Below are 23348 nucleotides of genomic sequence, written 5' to 3' on the forward strand. Positions count from 1 at the left end.
AGGCACGTTTGAGTTCTCAGAAGAGCCCCTGGGTTCTTGGAGTAACATTGAGGTTCTTCAAGGAACTATCCAATTTTTACAGTGTAGGCTATAAAAATGATCAAAGTTGTATTTCGCCTATTCACTGCAGTAGACCTGCATCACTGTATGAAACATGACACATTACATAGAACTGTAAATCATCTGATCATCTATTTACAGATATCTAGGCTATATATAACATTTATTTTATATTTGGCCTGTTATGAAATCATGTATTGAACAATTTAAGCACAGCTCAACTTTAAGAAACTCAAATAGCCTAGATGCATGCTTAGCATTTTGTGATCATTAAGGCTACTTTCACAAACTCTTAGTCAGCTGTCCTCTGATTTACCAATATCTAGGCGATATCTGTAACATTTATTTTGTATTTGGCCCGTTATGAATTCATGTGGAATAATTTAAACACATTGTAAAACTGAAAGCCCAAATTTGGAGACATCCATGTATGTCGGACTTTACTGCAAATTCAAAACTGGATTACTCTGGAACGGCTAACTGTACAGGGGACTGCTTTACACCTTTGTGTTCGGTAAGGTCTCCTGTTTATTCTGATATATGGTTTGTCATGTGTTAAAAGAAGGGTTCGTAAAGTATTCCACCGAGATGAATGGGTAGGGAGATCATGGGACGCAAAACCTTCATTAGAATGTATGATTAAGTTGAATTATATTATTTACTTTTCTCGCGAACCGTTCAACACAGCAATTATCGGCTAACATCGTTTAAAAGCTGAGAAAAAGCTCTTTCATGTGATATTTGTGATGTCTGTGTGATGAATAGGCTACTCCGCGAGTAGTTCAACTGAGAATGGGTGAATTTGGACGCACTTTCTTTCTTGCGCGGTCACTTTCTCCACTGCGTAAAAGACTAAATTAATTTGCGCTGTGAATGCTAAGATTATTTTGACAGGCCACAGGCTAAATAAAAATCGCTATTAGTAGGACGCAAAGCAGAATATTGAAAAAAGGGGGCACCAAGGCCACCGTGGCCTGTAAACCTCTGATTTTCAAAGGGGCCTCACGGCCAACGCAAGGGGCTACGACGCAAGGGGCTACGACGGCCACGGCCATGGCCGTCGTGGCCGCTGTGAAATACCCGGGCCATATGTGTTTCTGGCAGTAAGGGTTTTGTATAAGACTTTTGTATTCATCCTTTTAGAAGTTTTATGTATTTCTTTTTCGTATGGGTAGACGAGCAAATAATAAAAAAAAAACATTAGATACATAATAAGTATGATGAAGGTGATCGAAGCTTTTTATCCCCTTTGGGACATGCTACAACCATAGGTGAAGACAGATCGAAGCAAAGACGTGTAGGGCTTTAAACACAGATTACCGTTAACGTTACAGAGATCCCGCTCTCTTCACGTTACCATTTTGCTGTATTGATGGGGTCAGATGGGGCTTGAAAATTCCCCACCTCCAAAGTGGAGAATGAAAACTTTGAGAACCACTGCTGTAGAGGTACAAAGCCAATGAAATGAAACATTGTGCTGTGCTGATGAGGTGGGTTTGTCAGTGTTATTGATTATGTGTTCTTGTCCGTCATATTTGTAGCACTGCCAATATCTACTTCTGTATCTGTTGAAAGAAGACAAGGAGCTCATCTTCATGCAGGACCCTTGTCTCACTGTAAGTGTTCTTTGCCTTGGGTTACTCCTTTATTGTGTGTGTGTGTGTGTGTGTGTGTGTGTGTGTGTGTGTGTGCGCATGCAGCATTTGTCTTTCTTTAGGCAACGCTACAGACAAATCTGTATAATGTCATACAATTGTATTAATTAGTTACTTAGACCAAAGTGATGAAAGAAGGGTCCTAATGTGAGTGAGCTCTTTAAAGATGACACTAGGGCTGGCCCATGTTTATGGGGATCTGAGGAACAACGCCACCAGAAATCAGTCAGAGGCCTCAGCCTCTTTTTATATCCAAGTCAAAAATGTACAGCACCTTTAAACACATGTCGTTCTTCTGGACCTAACATGTCTCTAACAGTTTTCACTATAATAGTGTTAATTTATTTTTCCTTTAGTTTCAAAGGTCCATTCATAATTTTGCCTACATTTTGGGAGTGATGCTTCCCCACTCTATTCAAGAGGGTGTCCTATCACCTCTCTCCTAGGGTTCAAGTTCAGGTGGAATTCAGTTTGGGTCAAGTTTGAACTGATGCATTTGATGTTTTTTTTAATTTTTATTAATCAAAACAAATATTTGTCTGTTACAGTTTGACAACTATGCTGCTGTCATCAGCAAGCCCAGGTGGATAGACAAGATTATCAAGAAGCTTCGGGGAGAGTTGGTAGCACCCTGAAAATCTCCACCTTACTGTAAGTAGATCAAATTGTACTAGACATCAAGTGCGTACAACTCAGATGAAGCCTTGTTCGCCAAAAAACAATACTTGCAACTATTTTGTGTACATTTGCAAATATTTATTTATTTCCCAACAGAACAGAAGAGTGGCGCAAAGGTGGTTACCGTGGGCACCAGTTTCCACTCTGTGATAATCTGCATAACTGTGTGCAGGATGTTTTGCTACATGGGACATTTGCTGCTCCGCTGTAGCTATGAGACACAGAGTGTTTTGGTGTAAAGCATTAAGCTCTTGGCAGTGCATAGCTGATGCCAGATTGATTGTGAGTCTTGGATATAGATATCCCAGTAGAAATGTTCTGTCTGTCGTTTGTAATCATGATTTTAGATGGTTAGTGTCAATATATTGGTGGTTTACATCTTTGAGTTCTCAGAAAGATCATATTTTAGCTGTGGCTGACTTTATAGAAACTTACATTCTTACAGGATGCAATATTTTATCTTTCAAGTCATCTAAGTATGTTGCATTCTCTTTCAAAAAATCCAAAGTTGAAACTGGAAAATAAACTTTGTCTATTCAGGGAGATACATTTTTACAATGTTTTTATTATTATTATTATTATTTTCGCTTTGAAGTGTTTTTATTTGTCAGTGGAATTTGAAGGTAGAACAGATGACTACTTTAAATAAAATAAGCTTAAGCTCATCCCTTAACGCTTTAGATAGATAGATAGATAGATAGATAGATAGATAGATACTTTATTGATCCACAGGGGAAATTCAAGAACAATTTTACAATTGTTTGTTTTGTTTTAAAAACAATTATGCAAAGAGCCAAGAGATGCCATCTGCCTTACCTGATCGGTCGAAATTCCCCCAGGAGATGCCATCTGCCTAAAGCAATACAAGCCTACATGAATGATGAAATATTGTTGTGGGCATAGTTCGAATTACAGGGGGTACTGGGGGGGTACTATACCCCCCAATGAAGACTCAGTACCCCCCAGACAGAAATATCAGTTTTGGGAGGGTCAGATAATTTTTCTGATATTATGAAAATATCATTACAGTTGGCTACAATACAATTCAACTCCTATTTTTACTGTAGGAACATTTTAATGTAAAGCGATTTCAGACACCCCTATTATGGACCATACCATTTTTAACCACCGTGGCGCGCGATGCAATGGAGATAGAGAACGACTTGAACTTCTCAAGCAAGTGTCAACGTTGAATGACAGAACGCTAGGTAAATTCCTCAAGTAGGCTAAATTCTGCTGGCGTGCATGCATGGGTAAATGTAAGTTGCTAGCAGACGTCTAGCTTGTTGAAAATGTGCTATTTTACAACCTTCATGTATTAACATGTTTTGTTCTTTCATAGCTCTTGTAAAGGTGGCTTTTTGTAAAGGTATTTCTTTTACTATACAGAATGGTATTTCAGTGCACTTAACTTCTAACTTTTGGGAGTTGATCGAAACAGTTCTCTTTTGGATATATAACAATGAGATATTCTGTAGCCTACTGATTATCAGTTTGTCGCATGTTTAGACCTTGTATGTGTCATACATTTTGCACTTGATGGCCATAGAAGAGGTGAAGGAGCAGTACCCCCTAATTATGGTGGGGTAATTCGCACTCTGGTTGTGGGGTAGCATAACTTTCCATTCTGCAAAATCTGCTGACCAGTCGGAATTCCCCATATACTGATGTTTTGATTCCCTCTATCCAAACCTTCTGGAAGTGACTCAGCACCCTTAACAGTAGCAAAACTTTTCCTATAAATGCTACCTTATAGCATAGGTCTTTTTGAGCTCTTTGCCTTTTAGAGCGCAACTTTATTGCATGCGAATTGCACTAAACGCTCATAATAGTAGCCTACTGCGAATGGCTACATGGGTTACTCGAGAATGGAAACCGAAAATGGGCCTAGACTGTGAAGGGAAATATAATGTTGATCAACAAATGGGTGTGTCATCATCAGTAGCCTAGGCTATAAAACAACAGCCAGAACGCTGTGGCTTTTGAAGAATTATCATCAAGCAAACAAGCCGGACAAACGAAGGTAGTCTAATATGGCAAGGTAAGAATTAAACATCACTTTACATCACTAAAAGATGCTTGTTCTTGCAATGGTTCAGAATAGGCTATTGAATATAGCATGGTCGAGACAAAAATACATTATAGGCTATAATATGTAAAATGTAAAAAAAGAAAAGAAAAAGAATGAACATAAAATTGAGCTTGTGGATAATGTCGCTTTGACAAATAGCCTACAGCCTACTTGAACCAGTTTTATCTTCATACATTGCCGAAGAGCTGAGGAAAGCACTTGTCATCTGACACAAACGGTATTGTACCCCTTGTTTCTCAGAATGCTGCTTCAAATCAAATTCCTGAACGGCGAGACCTACTCCCTGGAGGTGAGCCCAAGTAACACCGTCGGAGAGTTAAAGAGACTCATCCAGTTGAAGAGCGGCGATGCACCTGCGCGTCTGAAGCTCAAAGGAAACGGGACCAACTTCAGCAATGATTCCAGTACACTCGGTGCCATCGGCTTGCAGTCTGGTTCCTCCATCGTGGCTCTGGTGCAGGATGTTCAGGTGTTCGTAAGGAACGAGAAGGGTCAGTCTAAAACCTATGACGTGGCCCCAGGTGAAACAGTGACTGATCTCAAACGCAAGGTCTACAACAAGGAGAGGGTTCCAGTGGACCAGCAGAGAATGATTTACAATGGCAAGCAGCTGGAACATGGACGAAAACTGGAGGACTATGGCATTCAGTCAGGGAGCACCATCCATCTCACACTCCGACTCAGAGGAGGTTGATTTGAAAATGGACAGGATCTATTTAATTAAACACGATTCATTCCGATGCCAAATGTTTCTATTTATTATGAACTATTCAGCCTATAATGAAAGAAGTAAATGAACGAAGTTAATCCTACTTCTGGACACTTCTGCACTTTCCATTTTTCTGTTGTTTGCTTGCTTTTTGGCTATTGTGTTATTCTAGACACCCGTGTAATTGCATTGCACCAGTGAAATAGCCTCGAATAAACATAAAACGTTGTGTCTTATGAAATTAAACTGAACAAAGAAGTTATTGCACACATGAGGAAAAATACCCATGTCAGTTTTACACCAGGTTAATGGAAGACTTTAAGAATTCATTTTAATTAACACTCCATATCCATCCCAAAAATGTGCTTGCATCAACAATAACTTTGAAAAAGTTTTATTTGGCAAGCAAGGCATGTTTATATTTTATACACAGCCGCATTTTGGGCACTTTTATTTAGTCACACTGACCTTTGTGCAGGCTACTTCAGCTGGACCGACCCACCCCTATGAGTTCAAGGTGCCCACATCAAGATGCCCACCCCATCTGAATTTGGTCCTGCTCAAGGTTTCTTCCCATTTACTGTAAAGAGCAGTTTTTCTCTGCCATCATTTCCTTGTACTTTTTGTTCTAGAGTTTAGGCCATGGCATTTTGGCACAATATTCAAAATCAATCAAATTGAACTCAATAGAAGTAGGTCTACCCGAGTAATCTGAAATAGGCTCATATTATTTAGGCTATAACCTACATGACACTAACTAACTCGGCAGGTACAATCAGTGCAAAAACACAACACCACTATCAAGCCCTGGAGAGACCAGGGGTGCGTTTCCCGTACAACTACGGAGGTTAGCTTTTTAACGTGGTACGATGCATCGTTCAACTAACTAACATGTAAGTTACGACTGTTCCCCAAAGCCGCCATACTTACATAGTACTTTGTTAGTTTGAACCATGTTGGTTTCAACCAACATAGTTCAGACTACAATGGTTGCAGATGTGTTCGGAGAATGTCGGGCTCTGTCGGTTAGAGCCGAACGCATGAAGTCACGCAAAATGAATGAAATTTGACATTGCATGACGTTTCCTGGGCCCAGCAGTTATAATATCATTAATAATAATAATAATAATAATAACAATAATAATAATGATAATACTTATTACAACAATAGGCAGTAATTTCAATAGGCCCTAGGCTATGTATGCTTTAAAAAAAAATATATATATTAGGCTATTAAAAATAATAGGCATAATAATGATAATTTTAATAATAACGTCACAGTCTATTGAACGTAGCCTACTAATGAGCCTAATCAGTGAAGCATAAATCGCCAACCGAGCACATGTGAACAAATAAGTTACACATTTAATGAAACACACCGAATAGCCTATAGGCTAAATACTGGCCAATATTTTCATTTGTTGTAGCGTGACAAGGTGGCGTGAAAGGATAGACCTCTGCATTTCGGATCTTGTAGTCATAGGTTCGAGCCTAGATAATGATAAATTAATAATGATGTTGGAATCTTGGATAGGCTCAATCACTAAATATTCCTATGATCGTTTAGAACCTGTAGTCCTAGTTTTAACTACTGATTGGAGACCATATGCTTACTAGCCTAGGCTTAGGATACATGTAGCCTATATTATGTTCTATGCAAATTGGCATGGTTAGATTAGATTCAACTTTATTGTCATTGTGCAGAGCACAAATACAAATACAACCAAATACAGTTTGCATCTAACCAGAAGTGCCAAAAAGGCAGAAAAGTGCAATGTGATATATAAAGTATAGACAGGTGGTGCATAGACAGGACAATAAATATAGTGCAGTGTAGACAGTAGTATACAGTTGGTTTGCAGAAGGTGGTTTAGAGTAATATAAATTAAATATAAATATGTGCAGTATCTTATCAGTTACCTTACAGTAAGAGCAGAATAAATATGGATATGTAATATGAACAATGTTAAACATGTTGTTATGTAAGTGCTTTGGGTTTCACTCTGTTCTAAAAGCGCTATATAAATGAATACTTTACTTTATGATTGCCCTTCATTTCACTGGAAGTTTTTCATGCCTTTATGCAGCATTTTTCCAATGTTGCCCTTGTTATGTGTTTTCACTGTGACACTGAAAATTGAATACTGTTACCACACACAAGTATTTCATGATATTTTAAATGCACAGATACAGTTTTTTTACCATTACTTTTCATCCATTGTAGTTATGAAGTTGTGTGTTGAATCACAACCACAAAATGACAGTTCACATAGCACAAATGTTTCAATGCTCAAATGGTTGAAGGATCTGCGCCAGCTGTACCCACACACACACACACACACACACACACACACACACACATACATATACACGCTCACACTCACACACACACACACACACAGTGTTACTGTAGGTGCTGCTGAGACAGTAGCAAAGTATATACTGTTCAAATGCATGTCTATATTCCCTGAGTGCACTGACATTTCAAGACCTACTTTATTCCATCAACCCCCTATGATAATACAAGCATGTCAACTGCTCCATCTAGGAGCCCAACAGCGAGGCAGAGGCGCGGTACAACAACGCCCATAGCCGGACCCGCGTTGTTGTGGAGAGGGCCCTGGGCATGTGGAAAGGTGTGTGAGCAAATCCGCTGGTGGCCTGAAGCTCCATCCTGCAAAGGCGTGCAGTGTGGTTTTGGTGGCGGCGCTTCTGCAACATGGCCCTTCAGGATCACATCCCACTGCCGGCTGATGTGGAGCTGTTAGTGGAGGAGGTGGAAGAGGTCATTCCAGTGGCTGCTGCACACCTTCCTGCTGGCCTGGAAGCACACTGGGAATTAGTTGCACATATGTTTGGCCCCTAAACACCCAAACCCCACAATTCCCTGCCACATTACCTGTTTTTTCCCCTTTTGTTTATGTTTTTTACATTTCTTTTAGTTTGGTGGGGGTGAGGGGGTAAATGTACTTAACTTTCCCACCATCACTTTCTCCCCATGATCCCTCCCACACACACATACAAACACACACACACACACATGTTCCCTATGAGCCATGACATCAAAATACATACACAGATTGAAAGGTCACAAAGCAAAGGCAACTTACCATTTTTCCGCCTCCCATGACAGGCCTACCCATACCTGGGCCATGAAGGACAAGTTAAATCAGTGAAAATCATGTCACATTTTGACACTGACCACAGCACTCTGCACGCTCACTTAAGTCCCAGAGGTCTTAAAGTTCTCCAAGCGAGAGGCTACTCAACAGCAGCATTTTCCAATGTCATTGTACCAACATAATTCAGCTATGTGTTCAAATATCAAGATCATATAATAACTGAGAGTAGTCTAACTTATACACCCGCTAAACATAGCTTGTGATCAGACAAGATACAACACAAACCCCACTCCACAGGCATAGGCTACTCACCTCACACCCATCGACTCAGTCTTGAACCCCTGACCTCTCTCATGTAAAGCCCACACGCTACAGTCTCTGCCACAGCACAGTCACTTCACCACATCATAATGGGCTGTAGAGTCCATATACCGTTAGCTTTGTGTATGATTAGCAGATGCTTCATCCAAACACACTTAACATACGACTACAATGTAACGTTATCCTTTTATAACAATTACAATGCTAGCCTCACATAACAATACCGTTGGCATTCAAAAGCTTTATCACCAGATAACTTAACGGGTGTTCGAAAGAATCTGTGCTGACACATTAGCATTAGGCTACATGTAAATTCACGAATAATAACAACACAGATGATTGCGGTCATCATAGCACTTCACCACAGGCCGCTCTGTTGTAGGCTAACTCCACAACACTTCACTTTCCACTGTACCACATAACGTTGTCCAGTAATGTGCAATTGTAGCTTCCAGCAATGCTATGGTATGGTATCCCACAGCAATGTTATGGGGTCGTTTAATGGCTACCTCTCATCCATCTGTCCTCTGCGTGTTCCGTCATCAGGGTTGGTTACGTCGTCTACTATGGTTCTTACTACTTACTACAGGTCGAGAGGTGTAGTTGTAACTACACAACTTTACGATAGTGGTTGCGAACGTTAGTTGCTACTATGGTTTTGGGAAACACTGACGCAGTGTCACGATGCATCGTACTATGTAAGTTCCACCACTATAGTTCACACTATCGTTTTGGGGAACAGTTGTGTCGTACTTACATAGTTGCAACCATGTTAGTTGCTACCGTAGTTAGCAACGATGCTTTTGGGAAACGCACTCCTGGCCGGTATTAGTGTAGTCATCATCATTAGCACATTTATCTGCCCAGACATGTTCACGAGTTACGAGTCACTTACAATAATGTATTACATTCTTTGCCAGCTGCATTCTTGAGAGCATCATCAAATGTTTTCCTACCTCAGCATGTCGTCACTAACCTCCCAACCAACTCCTGCCCTAACTACGCCCCCCATGATTGTTAGTTGGATTAGACGCCCACGGCTATTCTATGTTTCCGTCATCAGCCCATATGGATAGACAAGATTATCAATAAACATCGGGGAGAGTACAGGGGGGTATTCCTAGTATGTGGTTTAGTGACAAACCTGGGTAAGTTAACTCAGAGTAAGTGGTAAACCTCATACAACAAGAGCCCTATGGCATTGTTTTGTTAGGAGAATGAAGCCGCATACAACTCTTCTATTAAGAGGTTTACCACTTACTCTGAGTTAACTTACCCAGGTTTTTCATTAAACCATTTGGAATACCCCTTAGGAAAGTGGGAGAGTCTGTCGCTGATATGTGGCTTCAAGAACAATAAGGTGTGTGTCTGAAGGTGTGTGATGGCAACCTGAAAATGTCCACCTAAAGCAGATCTGTAGAATGTTCCAAACATCAAGTGCATACAACTCAGACATCAGAAGGAATCTTGTGTGCCAAAAACAAGCAATACTTTCAAGGAATTTTTATTTGTCACCATCATGAGTGTAAAACATGAAATGGCATTTAGCTCCTGACTTTCCTGTGCAGAGGTGTCCTGGGCTCACCTACTATTGATAAGAATAAAGAAAGGAAGATTTAGAAAGTGTTTACTGTAATAAATAGGTTGAGAGAGAAAGGGATAAAAAAGTGCAGCATGCTTAAGCGCAGTATATGACATGTCCATGTAATGTTAAAAGAGTTTTATGCGGATGGCTAGAGGAAGGAAACTCCTCACTCAGAGACATCTGCCTGACCTCAGTGATTTAATGAGTCCATGGTCAGGGTGAAATGTCCTTTCAGACATTTTCGGCCCTTGTTTGTTCTCTTTTGGTAGAATATGCAGGGAGAGGTGCTCTGAAATCACAACTCTAGAGGTTTACAATGAGCTGTAGCCTACAGTTCCCATACTAGGTGATGATGCTAGTTACACTCCACTGCTGAAAATCATTACTGTTATTGCACTGCGCAGTAAACAGCCTACTGATACTACTGTACTGATACTGATACTACTGATAATAGGCTACACTGAATTCAAAAGCACCAACCTTGGGCTACTCGAGAATGGAAACTGAAAGCTAAAATATGTGACTGAAGGGAAACATAATCTTGGTAGGATATCAACAAGTGGGTGGGTCATCGTCAGCTCTATAAAACTAGGGGCAGACCGCTGTAGCCTACCATAGCAGAATTATCATCTGGCAAATAAGACCAAGGAGGACGCCAAACATTGCAAGGTAAGAATTAAACGTCCCTTTTTAAAAATATGACTTATGTTCTTGCTGGTTTAGATCTAGGCCTCGTATAGTCAATTGTTTTGGTTACACACTTAAAAACAACAGGAGTTGACCCCAACTGATTTAAGGTCGGGACAAAAATAAATTAGCCTATACAAAATACATGTAAAAAAAGAAAGAAAAAAGAATCCACATAAAATGTAGCCTATAGACAATGTCACGACAAATAGCCTACATTAGGCTACTTGAACCAGTTGGGGGGGGTCCCTTTTATCACCTGACAGAAACGGGGATTTTTTTGTATCTTGTTTCTCAGAATGCAGCTCCAAGTCAAATTCCTGAACGGCGAGACGTACACCCTAGAGGTGAGCCCAAGTATTACCGTTGAAGAGTTGAAAAGACGGATCCAGTTGCTGAGCGGCGATGCACCTGCACGTCTGAAGCTCAACGCAAACGGGATCAACTTCAGCAATGATTCCAGTACACTCAGTGCCATCGGCTTGCAGTCTGGTTCCTACATCATGGCTCTGAGACAGGATCCCGCGCCTATTCAGGTGTTCCTAAAGAACGAGAAGGGTCAGATTAAACCCTATGACGTGGCCCCAGGTGAAAAAGTAATTGACTTCAAACACAAGGTCTACAACAACGAGAAGGTTCCAGAGGACCAGCAGGTACTGATTTACAATGGCAAGCAACTGGAAGATCGACGAAAGCTGGAGGACTATGGCATTGAATTAAAGAGCACCATCTATCTCACACTCCGTCTCAGAGGAGGTTGATTTGAAAATGGACAATATCACATTTAACACAATTAATTCCGATAAATATTTGTATTATTAATGTATTGTATGTATTATTAATTATGCATTAACTTATTATGATGAATGATGTAAGTTAATCATGATTCTGGACACTTCAGCATTGTGTTATTGTGGACAGTGTATTATAGTGCATTAGCCTATAGCCTAGGCCTACATTAATTCTTGAACATCCTTTAAATTTGTAAAGATGTAGGCCTATGCATGTTTTATGTCTTATTTTAAATATACCATTGCATTTGAACTGAATAAGTGATTGCACACCTAAGGGGTAATATACTCACAATATTAATAAAGCAGCATCAACCGTGACTTTTTTACATCAGGTTGATGGAAGATTTAGTTAGTAGGCTAGTCCACACGTACCAACCGATCTTTTTTTCCTCTGTCTTCCCTGGAACCATATCAAGAATATTTGCGTCCAAACGAATCCATCTCAACAGATACTTCTCAACACGACTCAACACGTTACTTCATATCTTAAGCCTATAGGTGGCACTGTTTCTCTTACAGAAATTGACCAAAGCTTGCGCGTTGTAGGCTATACAAACAGACAGAATAGGCTACGACGAAAATGGCTAGTGCAAGGAAACCAGAATTGTTTGTGTGGACTGATAGTGAACTGCCAACTGTAGTCAACTGTAAAACTAATAAACTTCATTTTTACGGTTTGTGAAGGGTGCAGTCCCATCCTTTATTTGGCTAACGCAGGTACAAATAATCTCCTTACTTTCTTTGGTTGTAGGATAGTCCACGATTCACATTAGTTTTGGCTATCACCGCAAGTGCATAGGCTACTAAACGCTAGGTCTACCCAAGTTCTAGGCTATTCTGTCGCCACATTTATAATATTGCTATAATACCTTTGTTAGTAACAGTCGATACTTTTGCCTGCATCAAATCGCACATTCACATTTAATGCGCATCTACCATAGTCTTAACATGAGATAAGCGTCTTTGTATGCTCATATCTGACTTCACTAGCCTATGAATGCATTTATTTATGTTGTAAGACATGTAAAATAAATGAATGACACTGGCACTACGCACACATTAATTTAAACTTACACCGCACTTCCCTAATAACTTCTGACTAGTTCTCTCGCGTCACTGAGAGTAGCTAGAAATGCATCAAGAAAACACAGGGAAAACACTGTTCAATACTATAAGTCCAGGGCAGCTGAGGTGTGGTGATGCACGGTGTGGTCAAGTATGCGGTTTCGCCGTCCAAACGAACTGGGTTTCAGATTTTTCCACCCTGGGACCAGGTTTCAAAAAAGTGGACAGGGAAAAGATTAGATATACATATTACATAAATGTTGGATTGATTTCAATTAGTACCCATCCAGAAATGTGTTTGCATCAAACAACTTTGAAAATAATAATAATAATATGATATATAAATAATATAATATAATATAATATAATATAATATAATAATAATTTTATACGATGCATATTGCATCACTCTTATTGAGTCAAACTGATCTTTGTGCAGGCTACTGGACCGGCCTCACTCCACCCTAAGTTCGGTTCTGCTCGGTTTCTTCCCATAAAAGGGTAGTTTTTCTGTGCCATTGCCTTGTTCTTGCGCTGGGATTCATGCCATGGGATCTGTTGTTATAGGCATTTTGGGATTGTGTCTATTAAAATCATCAATCAATCAATTGAACTTAATAGTAGGCCTACTTGACTAATAGGCTCAAGTTCTCTACCTATGTTGACATTAATGCAGGTACAATCAGTGCAAAAACACAACCACTATCAAGCCCAAGAAAGACCTGAGAGAGACCAAGCCATCTAGTCAGCATCATTGCTATCTGCATGGACAGACTCATGAGTTGTGAGTCAACGTAGCCATTACATTATGTGCCAGCTGCATTATTGAGTGTCATCAAATGCTTTCCTACCTTGGCGCTGGACTCACTTCACAGCTATCCATACATCAGAAAGCCTAATAGATCTGTAAAAAACTTTTGAAGGGCTGTTTTAGAAAGTCATTCCTGTCCACTGCTATAACAAACTACAAAGACTCCCCTTTATGCAGGGAGAGGAGAGACAATGTACCGTGTAGACTGCAGTCACAGACTTATCCTCGACCTGAAGGCTATTTGTTTTTTACTTGTGTGTATGTGTGTGATATATGTTAATATTATTAGACACCATACTTTCCCTCTAGGGTTGAATAAAGTGATCTATATATCTATCTTTACAATAATTAAAAAAAGTGTGAGGTCTTATTGAGGCAAAATGTCTCAGGACGCTAGAATATCTAACCCCCTCTGTGATTGGCGGATCGCCGGGCATTTTCAGCGTGACGCTCTTCCTGCTGCACTGATCTCAAAACAGGAAGTCCACACAAGAAAACACTGGTATGTTTACATGCATAGTTGTTACATCAACGCTTGATAATAGATTAAACTGATTCTATCATGTTTATCATCATACTCTTTAGTTGTTTTGATATACAGCATTACCTTCTTCATCTTGAAATATAGCATGTTCGATGTGTCTACATAAAGTCATCGTACACTGTTGAGAGTTACTGTTAGCAATCTAGCGAGCGAGCTATCTAACATTACTGCAACGATAAGTTATAACGTTACTGTTTCTTGACATCAAACAGTTTTTGCTCCAAAGACAACGCTTTGCGATCGGTTGTGTCTACTTAAACAAAAAAAAAGGTTGATATGGTTGCTCTGATCTGATTTTGGTCAGAAAGTTAGCAGACCGATGTAAGGCTAACGTTGGAGTTCGAGGTTAGAATGGATTGGATAAAAGCTGATCTTTTCGCAACTACATGATAAAAACATATTTCATTGAATGTTGATATCAACAGTCTCATAGCTGTCGTGGGTTGTCGTCGTGTAAGGTCTGTCTTCAATCTAAGAATAGCACAAAAAACAGTCATGGAGGGCTCCAAGTCCTCCGGCAGCACTACGCAGGTCAGCTTCGTGTGTCAGCGCTGCAGTCAGCCTCTGAAGCTGGACACCTCCTTCAATGTTCTGGACAAGGTCACCATCCACGAACTCATAGGTATGTAGCAACATCTGACCAGCATTAAGGTAACAACTCCTTGGGTGTACAGTCATCGTTGACCTGTGGGTTAATCGTCTCAAATGTCCTGCTTTGTCCAGCGCCATTGGTTACAGTCACGCCGAGCAAACAGGCCGACAGCAGTGAAGGGGACAGTGCACCCGAGGTGAGTGTCATGGTCCAGGTTAACCAGAGCCCTGTTAATCAAGACCTCTGGGACTGGCCCAGGGTTTTCTAATTCTGTTAACTTTAGCCCACTAGAGATGTTATAGTTCAGTACGTTTTTTTGTCCAAAACCTAAGCTCTCTCAACAAACAAAGCTAAACATACACACAATGTCATTATTAGGCCAAAACCAAATATGAAATGTAGATTCCCACTCATATAATTTGAAGTGTAAGGAAGACATTAAATTATATATAATACTGCCTCCACACTTATCTTATATGGTGTTTAAATATTTATCATGTTCGCTATTTCCTTGGAAACTATTCTTGCATAGATCTATCTTTCTGTGAGGGTATTCTGCATTGCTCTGCTGCTGTATTGCCCAACCACTTTATCTGCAGCTCTGACTACAGTGATACGCAGAGCACTCTATTTTCAGACTAGGAGTGGGTCGGATCCAGTTTGAAAAAGGGCCCAATCTGTCATATTTTTTGCAGGAGACATTTGTGGAAAGCAAGCAAGATGGAGTCTCAAGAAAGTACATCCCCCCAGCCAGGTACGTGCAGAGTCAGAGATGATGGCAGCACAGTGAATTGCCACTGGCCTGTCTTAATGACAAAGTTTTATTCATCTTTTGTGAGCGTGTGTGTGTGTGACGTGTGTGTGTGGAGGCTGCTCTGATCTTTCCTGTGCTGGTTGCAGGATGATGTCGACGGAGAGTGCCAACAGCTTCACATTGATTGGCGAGGCATCAGACGGGGGCACCATGGAGAACCTAAGTCGGAGGTTAAAGGTCAGCCCCACACCTCCACCTCACCCCCTTACACCTAACATCTGATGATGCAATGAGTCAGTAATGTGTGTGCACAAGTGTTTGTGCGTGCCTCTTGCACACGTGCGCAGGCACCTATGCATGTAGTATGCTTTGTGTGTGCCCCCTGTGATTGCATTTCAGTGCTAATTAGAGAACCAGTGCTAGTGGTCTGTCATTTCGTGTCCTCTGTTCCTCACTCCTCGCTTCTTCGTCTGGTCCCAGGTAACGAGTGACCTTTTTGACATCATGTCGGGACAGACGGATGTGGACCACCCACTGTGTGAGGAGTGCACCGATACACTGCTTGACCATCTGGACACGCAGCTCAACATCACTGAGAACGAGTGCCAGAACTATAAGTAAGTAATAGTTGTCTTCCTGCCATCCTGTGTGTGAGTATGTAATGTACTTTGAGTGTGTTGATAAGTTGGTGTACTTGCTTTTTGCGGATATACTTGCTTTTTTAAAAAGCGTTTGCATAGGTTTGTGTACACAACTGACTATGGTGTGAATGAAACGTTGCCTAAGTCCTATGCACGCACCAGGCGTGTTACTGGACGACACCACCAGAGTGCAGACCACAGAATTCAGACCCAGAGTCGTTAATAGAGCTGGTCTTGCATGCCCATATGTGACGGTCACATAATGCACATATACTACCGCCTCTAGCGTTCATATGAATAGTGCATATTGCGATCGTGTCACGTAAATGTTTTAGGATATGCACAACCAACGCACTGGTTGCAGGATATGCATGGTAACCATGATGCATATGCATATGCATGGTTAAAAGTAAAGTGTCTTGTGCAAGGTGTCCTAAAGGTGTCATGTGCAAGGTATCCTAAAGGCGACGTGTGCAAGGTGTCCTAAAGGCGACGTGTGCAAGGTGTCCTAAAGGTGTCATGTGCAAGGTATCCTAAAGGCGACGTGTCCAATGTGTCCTAAAGGCGACGTGTGCAATGTGTCCTAAAGGCGACGTGTCCAATGTGTCCTAAAGGCGACGTGTGTGTCTCACAGGAGCTGTCTGGAGCTGCTCTCGCATCTGGAGGAGGAGGAGGAGTCGTCCCTGCTGGCGGAGCTGCACGCGCTCAGTGCGGAGGAGGAGGTGCTCATCCAGGAGCTGGAGACCATCGAGCTGCAGCGGGAGGCCGTGGCCAAGGACCTCAGCCAGGGACGCGCACACTCCCAGCAGCTGGACACCGAGGAGCTACAGTGCGTTCTGGGATACTGGAGGGAGGGGAGGGGAGGGGTGGTGTGTGTGTGTGTGTGTGTGTGTGTGTGTGTGTCCACTTGAATACCAGCACTGAGAGAAAGAAGATGAGTTGTCTGTGTGTGTGTGTGTGTGTGTGTGTGTGTGTTTATGGTAGAGTCTGCGATTCTGGCAAGAGGCTTTTGAGCAAGACCATTTCAAGCTATAACACTTTGTGGGACAACATACTCAATTAGACAGAACATGTATAGTAGATTATAATTAGTTGGAACTCATGATGTCTCCTCACCCTTTACCCCCCCCCCCCCCCCCCCGCCACACACACACACACACACAAACACACCACCAACACACAAATAGGTACCAGAAAGAGTACTGTGAGTTCAAGCGGCAACAGCTTGAGCTGGACGATGAGCTGAAGAGTGTTGATAACCAGATGCGTTACTGCCAGATCCAGCTGGACCGCCTGAAGAAGACCAACGTCTTTAACGCCACCTTCCACATCTGGTAAACATGCCTGCCTGCTGCACAGATACATGGGTTGGGCTGGGGGCTCTTGTGTTGGACTATGTTACGTCATATTGTTTGTTATGACATCTGCTGCGTTTGGTTCTGCCAAGCAGAGATGTATTATGATAGCGTTGTTTTATTATTGCTAGTTTATGTACCTTCTTAATTCTATTTATTTATTTTGTACATGACATTAGGCTAAGTGTGTGTGTGTGTGTGTGTGTGTGTGTGTGTGTGTGTGTGTGTGTGTGTGTGTTTGTTAGGCATAGTGGGCAATTTGGGACCATAAATAACTTCCGTTTGGGCCGTCTGCCGAGTGTTCCGGTCGAGTGGAACGAGATCAATGCTGCCTGGGGTCAAACTGTCCTGCTGCTCCACGCTCTGGCCAACAAGATGGGGCTACGCTTCCAGAGGTACATACACACACACACACACACACAGACATACTTAGGGACGTTATATAGATATAGAACGTTATATATATATAGATATAGAAACTTTAATTGCCACACAACAATGTTGGTGGTATTTTTTGTAGCTCAGTCCGTTGGGGGGGGGGGGGGGGGGGGGGTTGGGTTAATAGCGGGAGGGGATAAATTAAATAAATATAAATAAATAAGTAGTTGCAAATCTTCAGGAGTTCAGGAGTCTAATTGCTGAAGGGTAGAAGCTGTTGTTGAAGCGCGTCGTTCCTGTCTTCAGAGATCTATAGCGTTTTACTGTCTATGTGTATTGGCCCTGACTAAGTTCGTGTGATATATAAACCACAATCCTTGTTGATACAAGTACCAATGTTTGTCTAGAAAGTGTTCAGGATTGTGGGTAATGAAGTACTTATCCAAGACATCGCGAATAAAAGACATTTATCTCAAAACGAGGTTAGTGCCCCGTGAACTTTTGGCGTCTATATGAGCATACACAATCGCTTAGTACAGCCGTAGCTGGTTTTGAGTCTACCATGTGCAGTTAAGTTTTTATGGCTTATACCCGAATTGTCAATGGAGAAATTGCATTGAATTCTTACTTCCGGAAACTCCTGTGGGCGACAAATTGTACAAATGTAACGGAGCTACTGTAACAGGCTGCCAGTCAGGCGCCAGTATTGTGACGTGTACATTGCTGTTGTATACAGACACACATACACATGAACACTTTACTGGTCTGGTATGAAGATTACATATCAGGCTGACAAGAGAATCTGTAAAATTGATGAAAGGGCGACACGACTGACAATACAGCCACCACCAACTGGTAGTCAGGAAATGCCAGACCATCAAACTGATAAACAGACAAGAAGCCAGGGGGGTATTCCATCAACCTCGCTAAAGGCCAAACCTGGCTTATTTCGATAAGTCTCGCTAATTTTAGTGAGAATTCCGTTCCATTAATGAGGTTAACATGAATCCCAGCTTGGTAACCATGGGAATTTATGCCACAGAACTAACCTGCTTCGTAGCAGGTTAACTTTCAAGCTAAATTAAGCTGTGTTGCAAAAAAAAACAATCAGTCAGAAAACGAGTCCAAAAAGATATGGTTCCGTCAACCTGTGCTCTCGTCACCTGTAGCCTACAACTTCAAAAATAGAAGTAGGCCTAGAAATGTTTTTTCCGACAATGTCACCAATCATGGATTTACACATCCACTTGCTCAAAAAAATTTATGAAGATTATGCGACTTAAAATGTTTTAACTTCACGTGCGTGTGGTTCTAGGGATCTTGCTACTCTGCGTCATTTACGTTGTGTGGTGCCGTAACGTGCAGCGAGACGACACAGTAAAGGAGTTATATTCTTGCGTGTTCACAGGTTTGCTTCCCATACGAGTATTAAGGCTATAGCTTATCACCTTGATAATGACATTTTTAGTTATACTCTTTAATGAAAGACATATACTGTTGATAAAGGCTCATGCACATTTGTTAGGCTGTTCATTGACATTAATATGCTTTGCCAGTGGGCTATATCTGATGCAAGCCAAAGGATAATTCTGTAGCCTGTAGGCCTATAGGCAGCTAATAATTAAAACTGCTTCATGTGTCGACGATTGTTCATGAATGTCAAATCAACTGTGTGCTACACAGATTAAATACTAGGCATAAATTACAAATTGAAAGCTTTGCATTTCAGATAATTATTTTTCAAACACTTTGGGAATTATGGGAGACAATACTATTATGTTGATACTAATCAGTGGCGTAACAACCCAATGGTCGGCCCAGGTGCGAAAGCGGGCCATACCGACATACTTGGGCCCAGGAAGAATTAGCTCTGATACATGCAATACACATTAAGGGTGACTTCAATTGTTTATACAAAGGGCCTGAGGCACCGAAGTAGTTTAGTAGTTACATATTACAATATCAAATAAAAAACACACGACTACATAGGATGCATTACATGTGAAAACATTAAAAATAATTTTATCAACAGCCTGCAGGCCTAATATTACTATCAACTCGCATGGAATTATGGGAACAGTCAATGCGCTCAATGCGCTTCTTCAACCCTCTGCTGAAACTGCAAGCGTTGCTTGCTTATAAACTCGCACTGCGCAGAAACAAAACTTAATGTAGCCTAACTTATTTAACCGTGCAGAAACCAAATAAAATCATTGCATACAATCCCCAATATGCGTGAATTATGCCATTAGAAGAAGGCCATCTTACGAGCCTTTCGTTGTGCAAAATCGTTAACGATGTTCCCAATATGTAATGCTCTGGCTCTCGTATTTCCACTGGACAGGATAGCAAACCCACTGAGCCTCTCCTGCCCCATGCTGCTCCTTAGGTAGGTCTTAATAAGTTTGAGTTTGGAAAAAGATCGCTCAGCTGTTGCCACAGTCACAGGCAATGTCAGAAACAACATGAGAGCAGTACACACTTCCCCGAATGTGGATGTTACACTGTCATAATCTACCACCAGCATTTTGGCAAGTTGAAAAATAGATGACTTCTGTGAAATCTCTGCTTTAAAGCAAGACCTGAATGAGAGGAGTTGTGTTGGGAATGTCGGTGCAATGTCCCTGCTATAATGGTCTGACAAACGTCTTGCCTTTTCAAGCAGTTCATCACCTGCGATTTGAAGGGTCATAGGACGTAAACACTCAAACACATGACAAGTTTCCCGCATACTTGCAAATCTTTGGGAGAGCTGACTGATTGTGATGTCCAGAGTTGCATTAATACCTGCACTTTGAAGTATCTCTCTGCATCGGTTTAGCGCTCATCTTCCGATAGTTCGTCAAAGTGACGCTTCACTCTCCGTGCTCTAACATTTTCAAATGTACTCTGAACCCCCCATTTATTTGCGAGCGTCTGCGCTGTAGCCTTGGCCTGGTCAAAGGCACGTAGTCAGAAAGGACCTGTATAGAATTTTCCAGCAATTGCATTGCGGGGGTAGCGACGGGCCCCGGGAGGTCACGGGCCCTGGTGCGACTGCACTTGCTGCACCTACTATAGTTACGCCACTGATACTAATTTATTTTATGACCACCTACACCTAGATAATAATTTGGAGTGAACTATTTTAAAGTAATCTAAGAACGTAGGCTATAGATAGTTTTGAATGTCCATATGCCAAAGTTGTTTTTAGTTTAGGCCTACTATTTATTCATTCACTCGTTTTGTTCAAGCATAGACTGTATGGCTGTATAGAGTGAAGCTGATCAAACTCGCAATTTATTTCAAACCATTAGCATTGTTGTTTTAAATGTAGGCGCTTGCCAAATCGAACATAAATCGCCTAGTATTGTCTTAATTTTACGACATATATCCTCTTTTCGTCAATCTACTGTTTTGGTCTACTGTTCTACCTTGTGCACAAGCAGAGATGAAGCTGAATTAAACCTCGCTTGAATAAATGAGGCCAAGATGCCGCTAACTTCAGTTAATGGAACGGCTTCAGCCCCAAGTGAAAGTCTACGCTAGTTCAAGTCAGGCTATTTCTGTTAAGCGCCGCCTTCATTAGCAAGGTTGATGGAATACCCCCCAGGACTCGGACAGACACACACATACACATGGACAGACACATGCAGTGTGTGGAATGTGTGATTATGTTTTGCTCTCTCTGCAGGTACCGCCTGGTGCCATATGGAAACCACTCCTACCTGGAGTCCCTCACGGACAAGTCTAAGGTACAAGTCTTTTATATGGGAGTCTCCTCAATTTATAATCATATAACAAGTCTAAGGTAGCCTTCATTTACATGGGAGTCTCACAGGTGTATATAATCATATAACAAGTCTAAGGTAGCCTTCATTTACACAGGATGCATCATTTCTCACTGATGCATCACAACAGTTCTGTGCTGTTGCTGTTGCTCTGTGCATGTTGCTGTACATCTCCAGTGTTGACTTTTGTCCCCTGTGTGTGTCCAGTATTGATGTGTGTGTGTGTGTTGGTGTGCGCGTGCGTGCGTGTCCAGAATTGACGTGTGTGTGTGTGTGAATCCAGTGGTGACGTGTCACATGTGTGCTCTGTGTGCAGGAGCTGCCGCTGTACTGCTCTGGGGGCCTGCGCTTCTTCTGGGATAATAAGTTTGACCACGCCATGGTGGCCTTCCTGGACTGTGTGCAGCAGTTTAAAGAGGAGGTGGAGAGAGGGGACACCGGCTTCTGTTTACCATACAGGTGAGTCTGGGGATTGGTCAATCTACGGGATATGTATAGAGGAGACACACGTGTGTGTGTGCTCTATAAAAGAGGTATAGAAAGGAGACACAGGTTTGTGCCGGTTTTTGTGTGCTTAAAATGGAGAAGATACATGCAGGTGTTTATGCATCTAGTCACCTGTGTGTGTAAAGAGCATGCACTGCATGTGATGTGTAGTTAAGTAAAGTGTGTGTATGTGTGTTTAGGATGGACGTGGAGAAGGGGAAGATCGAGGACACGGGCGGGAGTGGCGGTTCCTACTCCATTAAGACCCAGTTCAACTCGGAGGAGCAGTGGACCAAAGCACTCAAGTTCATGCTCACCAACCTCAAGTGGGGGCTCGCCTGGGTGTCCTCTCAGTTCTACAACCGCTAGGACAACCGGACACCCACTGCCTGCGTGTGTGTGTGAGAAACACTTGGACCTTTGTGCTCACTACAATTACTGAAATGCTAGAATGAGTTATGATCAAGTGCCAGTGACCCAGGACATTGTGTGCGTGTGTGTGGATGCAGAAGAGACAGTATGTTAACCACTCAGTATAATTTGCTAGAACTACTTAAGTGACCCTACATGGCTAGACTGAGTCGTTGTTGTTGTTAAGATGAATGGACTCATGGCCAAACATGTTAGAATTTCTCCGAGCACGGAGGACCTAGGAAGTAGTTAGAGGAAAGACCCCACCTCTGCCGCTGAGAAGCAGTGGTCACCATGGCTGCTGTCCAAGAAGGCCCTTGGGAAAGGGACTGATGCGAGTAAGTGTAGATGTCATCGCAGGAGATTACCCCTAAACTGTTCATCGTAGGAGACATCTTAAAAGATGGCCTTTGGTCATTGGAAGAGACTGTCTATCCCTACAACAGTAAGTCACTTTACAGAGGAAGCAGCTGCTACATACAGACTGTGTCCTGACTCAGTGAAGATGCCATCATAATGGAGTTGTCCCTCCTCTGGATTTAAAAGAACACGCAAACGTTTGGGGAAATTAGCTTGTATCCCCTTATCCAACTCCAACTAGACAGCAAATAGGCTAATTTCTCAAAAAGTTGCCGTGTTCCTTTAACTGAAGAAAAGAAAATGGCCCTCATGGTCCATTAGGGTGCGAGTTAGAATGTTGATTACTCATTGTGTATGAGTTCCCTCTGATATGATCTGTTTTTGAACACTTACAAGTTTTGCTGTACCGTGCAATGTTAAACTGTTCCAATAAAGTTTGTTAAACTGAGCCTGTGTGTGTGGGTGCAGTTCAGTAACC

General features: G+C 41.8%; 3 protein-coding genes and 1 long non-coding RNA gene across 6 annotated transcripts; 3 read left to right on the forward strand and 1 right to left on the reverse strand.

Moving 5' to 3' along the window:
* The first annotated feature begins 4289 nt into the window (after positions 1-4289).
* Positions 4290-5426, forward strand: LOC143102750 (polyubiquitin-like). The gene is made up of 2 exons (XM_076266565.1): positions 4290-4434; positions 4726-5426. Exons 1-2 carry the CDS (start codon positions 4427-4429, stop codon positions 5177-5179), a joined length of 462 nt encoding a protein of 153 aa, XP_076122680.1. The 5' UTR covers positions 4290-4426; the 3' UTR covers positions 5180-5426.
* A 1438-nt stretch (positions 5427-6864) lies between these two features.
* On the reverse strand, positions 6865-9602 carry LOC143102752 (uncharacterized). The gene is made up of 2 exons (XR_012982639.1): positions 8305-9602; positions 6865-8015 (listed from the first exon to the last, which is right to left on the reverse strand). It is a non-coding gene; the product is annotated as an uncharacterized LOC143102752 (long non-coding RNA).
* Positions 9603-10785: 1183 nt separating this feature from the next.
* On the forward strand, positions 10786-12380 carry LOC143102749 (polyubiquitin-like). Its single transcript, XM_076266564.1, has 2 exons — positions 10786-10891; positions 11208-12380. The coding sequence occupies exon 2, from the start codon at positions 11209-11211 to the stop codon at positions 11668-11670; it is 462 nt and encodes a 153-aa protein (XP_076122679.1). The 5' UTR covers positions 10786-10891; position 11208; the 3' UTR covers positions 11671-12380.
* A 1661-nt stretch (positions 12381-14041) lies between these two features.
* becn1 (beclin 1, autophagy related) lies at positions 14042-23318 on the forward strand. Of its 3 annotated transcripts, none has more exons than XM_076266570.1 (12): positions 14042-14081; positions 14549-14745; positions 14847-14911; positions 15411-15469; positions 15616-15706; positions 15950-16086; positions 16745-16939; positions 17298-17444; positions 17711-17860; positions 21517-21577; positions 21930-22072; positions 22300-23318. In XM_076266570.1, the coding sequence occupies exons 2-12, from the start codon at positions 14619-14621 to the stop codon at positions 22466-22468; spliced, it is 1344 nt and encodes a 447-aa protein (XP_076122685.1). In that variant the 5' UTR covers positions 14042-14081; positions 14549-14618; the 3' UTR covers positions 22469-23318. The 3 variants fall into 3 exon arrangements, with proteins under 3 accessions (XP_076122685.1, XP_076122686.1, XP_076122684.1); XM_076266571.1 differs by having other exon boundaries at positions 14047-14081; positions 14582-14745; XM_076266569.1 differs by lacking the exon at positions 14042-14081 and having other exon boundaries at positions 14088-14745.
* The last annotated feature ends 30 nt before the right edge of the window (positions 23319-23348 follow it).

The sequence above is a fragment of the Alosa pseudoharengus genome, unplaced genomic scaffold (genome assembly GCF_046254945.1).
Source record: "Alosa pseudoharengus isolate Yale_2024_CS ecotype anadromous, Long Island Sound unplaced genomic scaffold, YU_APseudo_1.1 YU_APseudo_1.1_scf_4, whole genome shotgun sequence".
NCBI classification, from domain to species: Eukaryota; Metazoa; Chordata; class Actinopteri; order Clupeiformes; family Clupeidae; genus Alosa; species Alosa pseudoharengus.